The sequence below is a fragment of the Salmo salar genome, chromosome 17 (genome assembly GCF_965601325.2).
Source record: "Salmo salar chromosome 17, fSalSal1, whole genome shotgun sequence".
NCBI classification, from domain to species: Eukaryota; Metazoa; Chordata; class Actinopteri; order Salmoniformes; family Salmonidae; genus Salmo; species Salmo salar.
This window is the reverse complement of record NC_138307.1, coordinates 79,547,100-79,556,255: the sequence shown is the minus strand read 5'-3', so window position 1 is coordinate 79,556,255 and position 9,156 is coordinate 79,547,100. Positions and strand designations below refer to the sequence as shown.

Here is a 9,156-nt window from a genome sequence, read left to right as displayed (position 1 = left end):
TTCCAGAGGTAAACCATTTTTAATTCAGTGTGTTCCAGAAAGGCACTAAAATAAATTGAGGAAAGCTTGGAGTTGGAATGTTAACAGAGGAATGGAGGGATGAAAGGATGGAAAACCAGGAGAAGGTAAAGAGATTGGAACGTTCACAGACCACACACACACACACACACACCACGACACACATGACGACACAGCTACATACTTCTAACTAAGGGTTGGTAAAGAACTAAAAAGCCAGAGAGAATGTTCTTCCTCATCATCGATGTGTTTTCTAAAACCTTCAAAACATTTGTACAGATTCTTCTAAAGTCCTTGTATTGGAGAGAACGCAACAGAATCCTGCTCATCTGCTGCTCCCAAACAGCACCTATTCTCTACATCACGGGTCCCAACCATATGGGAGGGCACGGGACCTTCCGATCTAAAACGAAGTGTAACTCCGCAATGCATTAGGCTTGAAACAAGTAGTAAAATGACGAGAGGAAGACGCGACTCTGATGCACATGGGAACATATTTGCTTCGTCTCTCTGACATTGAGAAGCTGAGCTACGACCTTCTAAAGTTGAGGAGTCAAAGAAATTGGACTTTGCTTGTAAAGTAATCTTATACAATGTGTGACTCTGTCGCTATCAATTGATCTAATCATTTCCTGTAAAATAGAATATGCAGAATTAAATTGAGGGTTCATATAAAACATTTGGGGAAATCAGGTCTAGCCTATTTATTTTCCTTATCGATCTATTATTATCATCATCATAGGGGCTCCAGAGTGGCGCTGCTGTTTAAGGCACTGCATCTCAATGGTCGAGGAGTCACTACAGACCCTGGTTCGATTCCAGGCTGTATCACAACCAGACGTGATTGGGAGTCCCATAGGGTGGAGCACAACTGTCCCAGCGTCGTCAGGGTTAGGGGGTTTGGCCTTAGTAGGCCGTCATTGTAAAGAAGAATTTGTTCTTAACTGACTTGCCTAGTTAAATAAAAGGTTAAATAAAAAACACAAAATAAAATAAATAAATTGTCTACCTAAAATAAGTCATGAGACATTTTGCTAGGTCCCTCAAATGAAACAAAATTAAGCTGGTGTTGTATTTAATAAAGACAATCTCAATAAACAATAATAAAACAAGGTTGGGAACCCCTGCTGTGCATATTGCACTACTACAGTAGTTAACTATATAGGGAATAGGGTGCCATTTGTGACTCAGCCTTGTAGTGTGGACAGAAGAGCTCATTCAGCGTTTCTTACATATAATAATGGAGTCAAGTTACATAGAGCAGCGTGGTCGTCACCATAGTTACTGTCCTCTGGTTTTAAATATGGACTGGAGATAGATGGATAGAATAACCACAGATGGATGGATGGACGGACGGAGTGCCTCGATTTACACTTGTCCGGTGTCCCAAATGGCACCCTATTCCATATTTAGTGCACCACTTTTGCCCATAGGGGCCACAAGTCGTGCACTACAGTGAACAGGGTGCAATTTGGGAAGCACCAGTTGGGTTCAGAGCACTTCCTCTCTGTTCCAATATGCATACTAGCAGACCAATCAGAATGACAAACAATGGTCATGTTCCAGACAGACTGCAGACTGACTGATCTACCAATCCCCTTACATCCTGAATAACTACTCACTGTTATTGGCAGATCAGTCAGTCTGATCTACCAATCCCCTTACATCCTGAATAACTACTCACTGTTATTGGTAGGGGCATGCATTCTAAGTCATATGCTAGTAGGTATTGAAGAGAGGATGGGAGGAGTCTCCTGAAATGACACGTGATTGGATGAGAGATTGGAAGGGGGTGGCGATGAGGAGCGTTGGGGCGGTCCTTCTTCCTTCTGAGAGCCAGGAGGGTAGGATGATTGGAGAGCTATCTTGTCCCTCACGGGAGTGCGTCTGATGATAGGTTGAGATTCCGACACGCCTCCCTCTGTTCTGGATCGTGATTGGTTGGTCACAGTTCCTCCTTGTAGTAGCCCAGCTTAGCAAAACTCATCTCTTTCCTCAACTGCATGACTTCCCAGAACATCTGTTCTGCTAGAGAACAGGAAAGGAGATGGAGGGAGGAAAGAGGATTGGATAGAAGAGAGCATAAACATTACAACACATTCTGACTATACTGTAGAGACACATTACAACACATTCTGACTATACTGTAGAGACACATTACAACACATTCTGACTATACTGTAGAGACACATTACAACACATTCTGACTATACTGTAGAGACACATTACAACACATTCTGACTATACTGTAGAGACACATAACACATTCTGACTATACTGTAGAGACACATTACAACACATTCTGACTATACTGTAGAGACACATTACAACACATTCTGACTATACTGTAGAGACACATTACAACACATTCTGACTATACTGTAGAGATACATTACAACACATTCTGACTATACTGTAGACACATAACACATTCTGACGATACTGTAGACACACATAACAACACATTCTGACTATACTGTAGAGACACATAACAACACATTCTGACTATACTGTAGAGACACATAACAACACATTCTGACTATACTGTAGAGACACATTACAACACATTCTGACTATACTGTAGACACATTACAACACATTCTGACTATACTGTAGAGACACATTACAACACATTCTGACTATACTGTAGACACATAACACATTCTGACTATACTGTAGAGACACATAACACATTCTGACTATACTGTAGAGACATTACAACACATTCTGACTATACTGTAGAGACATTACAACACATTCTGACTATACTGTAGACACATAACAACACATTCTGACTATACTGTAGAGACTACAACACATTCTGACTATACTGTAGAGTCACATAACACATTGACTATACTGTAGAGAGACATTACAACACATTCTGACTATACTGTAGAGACACATTACAACACATTCTGACTATACTGTAGAGACACATAACACATTCTGACTATACTGTAGAGACACATAACAACACATTCTGACTATACTGTAGACACATAACACATTCTGACTATACTGTAGACACATTACAACACATTCTGACTATACTGTAGAGACACATACAACACATTCTGACTATACTGTAGAGAGACATAACAACACATTCTGACTATACTGTAGAGACACATAACACATTCTGACTATACTGTAGAGAACATAACAACACATTCTGACTATACTGTAGAGATACATAACAACACATTCTGACTATACTGTAGAGACACATAACACATTCTGACTATACTGTAGACACATAAACACATTCTGACTATACTGTACAGACACAACACATTCTGACTATACTGTAGACACATAACACATTCTGACTATACTGTAGAGACACATAACAACACATTCTGACTATACTGTAGAGACATAACACATTCTGACTATACTGTAGAGACATTACAACACATTCTGACTATACTGTAGACACATACCAACACATTCTGACTATACTGTAGACGCATTATAACACATTCTGACTATACTGTAGAGAGACATAACACATTCTGACTATACTGTAGAGACACATAACAACACATTCTGACTATACTGTAGACACATTACAACACATTCTGACTATACTGTAGAGACACATAACAACACATTCTGACTATACTGTAGAGACATAACAACACATTCTGACTATACTGTAGAGACACATAACACATTCTGACTATACTGTAGAGACATTACAACACATTCTGACTATACTGTAGAGACACAACACATTCTGACTATACTGTAGAGACACATAACACATTCTGACTATACTGTAGAGACATTACAACACATTCTGACTATACTGTAGAGACACATAACACATTCTGACTATACTGTAGAGACACATAACACATTCTGACTATACTGTAGACACATAACAACACATTCTGACTATACTGTAGAGACATTACAACACATTCTGACTATACTGTAGAGACATTACAACACATTCTGACTATACTGTAGAGACTACAACACATTCTGACTATACTGTAGAGACTACAACACATTCTGACTATACTGTAGAGTCACATAACACATTGACTATACTGTAGAGAGACATTACAACACATTCTGACTATACTGTAGAGACACATTACAACACATTCTGACTATACTGTAGAGACACATTACAACACATTCTGACTATACTGTAGAGATACATTACAACACATTCTGACTATACTGTAGACACATTACAACACATTCTGACTATACTGTAGAGATACATTACAACACATTCTGACTATACTGTAGACACATAACACATTCTGACGATACTGTAGACACACATAACAACACATTCTGACTATACTGTAGAGACACATAACAACACATTCTGACTATACTGTAGAGACACATAACAACACATTCTGACTATACTGTAGACACATTACAACACATTCTGACTATACTGTAGAGACACATTACAACACATTCTGACTATACTGTAGACACATAACACATTCTGACTATACTGTAGACACATAACAACACATTCTGACTATACTGTAGAGACACATAACACATTCTGACTATACTGTAGAGACACATACAACACATTCTGACTATACTGTAGAGACACATAACAACACATTCTGACTATACTGTAGAGACATTACAACACATTCTGACTATACTGTAGACACATAACACATTCTGACTATACTGTAGAGACATAACACATTCTGACTATACTGTAGAGACACATAACACATTCTGACTATACTGTAGAGACATTACAACACATTCTGACTATACTGTAGAGACAGTAACACATTCTGACTATACTGTAGAGACACGTAACACATTCTGACTATACTGTAGACACATAACAACACATTCTGACTATACTGTAGAGACACATAACACATTCTAACTATACTGTAGAGACATTACAACACATTCTGACTATACTGTAGAGACACATAACAACACATTCTGACTATACTGTAGACACATAACAACACATTCTGACTATACTGTAGACACATAACAACACATTCTGACTATACTGTAGACACATAACACATTCTGACTATACTGTAGAGACATAACACATTCTGACTATACTGTAGAGACACATAACAACACATTCTGACTATACTGTAGACACATTACAACACATTCTGACTATACTGTAGAGACACATAACACATTCTGACTATACTGTAGAGACACATAACACATTCTGACTATACTGTAGAGACACATAACAACACATTCTGACTATACTGTAGACACAACACATTCTGACTATACTGTAGACACATTACAACACATTCTGACTATACTGTAGACACACATAACAACACATTCTGACTATACTGTAGAGAGACATAACAACACATTCTGACTATACTGTAGAGAGACATAACAACACATTCTGACTATACTGTAGAGATACATAACAACACATTCTGACTATACTGTAGAGATACATAACAACACATTCTGACTATACTGTAGAGTCACATAACACATTGACTATACTGTAGAGAGACATTACAACACATTCTGACTATACTGTAGAGACACATAAAAACACATTCTGACTATACTGTAGAGACACATAACACATTCTGACTTTACTGTAGAGACACATAACAACACATTCTGACTATACTGTAGAGACATTACAACACATTCTGACTATACTGTAGACACATACCAACACATTCTGACTATACTGTAGACGCATTATAACACATTCTGACTATACTGTAGAGAGACATAACACATTCTGACTATACTGTAGAGACACATAACAACACATTCTGACTATACTGTAGACACATTACAACACATTCTGACGATACTGTAGAGACACATAACAACACATTCTGACTATACTGTAGAGACATAACAACACATTCTGACTATACTGTAGAGACACATAAAAACACATTCTGACTATACTGTAGAGACACATAACAACACATTCTGACTATACTGTAGACACATAACAACACATTCTGACTATACTGTAGACACATAACACATTCTGACTATACTGTAGAGACATAACACATTCTGACTATACTGTAGAGACACATAACACATTCTGACTATACTGTAGACACATTACAACACATTCTGACTATACTGTAGAGACACGTAACACATTCTGACTATACTGTAGAGACACGTAACACATTCTGACTATACTGTAGACACATAACAACACATTCTGACTATACTGTAGAGACACATAACACATTCTAACTATACTGTAGAGACATTACAACACATTCTGACTATACTGTAGAGACACATAACACATTCTGACTATACTGTAGACACATAACAACACATTCTGACTATACTGTAGAGACTACAACACATTCTGACTATACTGTAGAGACTACAACACATTCTGACTATACTGTAGAGTCACATAACACATTGACTATACTGTAGAGAGACATTACAACACATTCTGACTATACTGTAGAGACACATAACAACACATTCTGACTATACTGTAGACACATAACAACACATTCTGACTATACTGTAGACACATAACAACACATTCTGACTATACTGTAGACACATAACACATTCTGACTATACTGTAGAGACACATAACAACACATTCTGACTATACTGTAGACACATTACAACACATTCTGACTATACTGTAGAGACACGTAACACATTCTGACTATACTGTAGACACATAACAACACATTCTGACTATACTGTAGAGACACATAACACATTCTGACTATACTGTAGAGACATTACAACACATTCTGACTATACTGTAGAGACACATAACACATTCTGACTATACTGTAGACACATAACAACACATTCTGACTATACTGTAGAGACTACAACACATTCTGACTATACTGTAGAGACTACAACACATTCTGACTATACTGTAGAGTCACATAACACATTGACTATACTGTAGAGAGACATTACAACACATTCTGACTATACTGTAGAGATACATAACAACACATTCTGACTATACTGTAGAGACACATAACACATTCTGACTATACTGTAGACACATTATAACACATTCTGACTATACTGTACAGACACATAACACATTCTGACTATACTGTAGACACATTATAACACATTCTGACTATACTGTAGAGACACATAACAACACATTCTGACTATACTGTAGAGACATAACACATTCTGACTATACTGTAGAGACATTACAACACATTCTGACTATACTGTAGACACATACCAACACATTCTGACTATACTGTAGACGCATTATAACACATTCTGACTATACTGTAGAGAGACATAACAACACATTCTGACTATACTGTAGAGACACATAACAACACATTCTGACTATACTGTAGACACATTACAACACATTCTGACTATACTGTAGAGACATAACAACACATTCTGACTATACTGTAGAGACACATAACACATTCTGACTATACTGTAGAGACACATAACAACACATTCTGACTATACTGTAGAGACACATAACACATTCTGACTATACTGTAGAGACACATAACACATTCTGACTATACTGTAGAGACACATAACACATTCTGACTATACTGTAGAGACATTACAACACATTCTGACTATACTGTAGAGACACATAACACATTCTGACTATACTGTAGACACATAACAACACATTCTGACTATACTGTAGAGACATAACAACACATTCTGACTATACTGTAGAGACATTACAACACATTCTGACTATACTGTAGAGACATTACAACACATTCTGACTATACTGTAGAGACACATAACACATTCTGACTATACTGTAGAGACTACAACACATTCTGACTATACTGTAGAGTCACATAACACATTGACTATACTGTAGAGAGACATTACAACACATTCTGACTATACTGTAGAGACACATAACAACACATTCTGACTATACTGTAGAGACACATTACAACACATTCTGACTATACTGTAGAGACACATAACACATTCTGACTATACTGTAGAGACACATTACAACACATTCTGACTATACTGTAGAGACACATAACAACACATTCTGACTATACTGTAGAGACACATAACAACACATTCTGACTATACTGTAGACACATTACAACACATTCTGACTATACTGTAGACACATAACAACACATTCTGACTATACTGTAGAGACACATGACACATTGACTATACTGTAGAGATACATAACACATTCTGACTATACTGTAGACACATTACAACACATTCTGACTATACTGTAGAGACACATAACACATTCTGACTATACTGTAGAGATGACACATTCTGACTATACTGTAGAGACATTGTCAGCATGACAACTGGAGACTAAACACTGCCAGTACAGCTACTGTTGAAGATTGTGGGAATCCTATAAACGACAAAATGCTAGAACAGCCACTCCGTGGCTACGTTAAAAGCATCATTACGTGGCTCCGAACTCGTATCCTCTATTGAAAAACAATGGCGTTCTTGTGCTAGTCTGTAACCTTGAGGAGACTTCTCTAAATGAGCTGTGTGACTGATGAGCCTCCACCCTCTACGGTAATGGACATAGAAATAGAATCAGAATGTGGTGGTGAATGGGGATACCCATTCTAGGTATTCCATTTCTATGCTAATAGGATTCCAACATGTCAGATAGCTGCTGAGTTAGTCCAATCTACAGCACCACTGGGTCCATAAGACACACTACTCTACATGACTTATGCATGTGGCCATGTACTGTGGTTTCTGCTAACACATCCATCCATGGATCCATCCATGGATCCATCCAATGCTTCACATTAGCTAAAACCACTAAAGATAAAGTGCATTCACATGTGACTGTAGGCAAAACAACATGGCTGCAGCATTACAGGAAATGCACTGCTAGCTGATCTCACCGTCCTGCAGCTTGACCAGCCCTTGGTGGATGTAGCGGATATAGGTAAAGAAGTTACAAACTGACGTGATCTGGAGAGAGAGAGATCAAGGTTAAATGTCTAGACTGGTGAAACATTAGATGGTGGACTGAAATCCTTTTCTCATGCAGGGAATTACAAGTTCATAAATGAGAGTGCTGTAGACGTCGTAGTGAATTACAGGCTGATAAATGAGAGTGCTGTAGACGTCGTAGTGAATTACAGG

At 37.7% G+C, this 9,156-nt stretch overlaps 1 protein-coding gene across 5 annotated transcripts in view; it reads right to left on the bottom strand.

Annotated features, from left to right (window-relative positions):
- Positions 1-9,156, bottom strand: part of LOC106595282 (rab-3A-interacting protein) — a 94,069-nt gene continuing 84,913 nt past the window's right edge. For 4 of the 5 annotated variants that reach the window (XM_082964224.1, XM_082964228.1, XM_082964226.1 and 1 more), the window contains 2 exons: positions 8,913-8,982; positions 1-2,046 (listed from right to left, as the gene is read on the bottom strand). In XM_082964224.1, coding sequence (XP_082820350.1) covers positions 1,964-2,046; positions 8,913-8,982 — 153 coding nt within the window. In that variant the 3' untranslated portion in view covers positions 1-1,963. The remainder of the gene's footprint in view (positions 2,047-8,912; positions 8,983-9,156) is intronic. The other variant, XM_082964227.1, reaches the window with a different exon arrangement.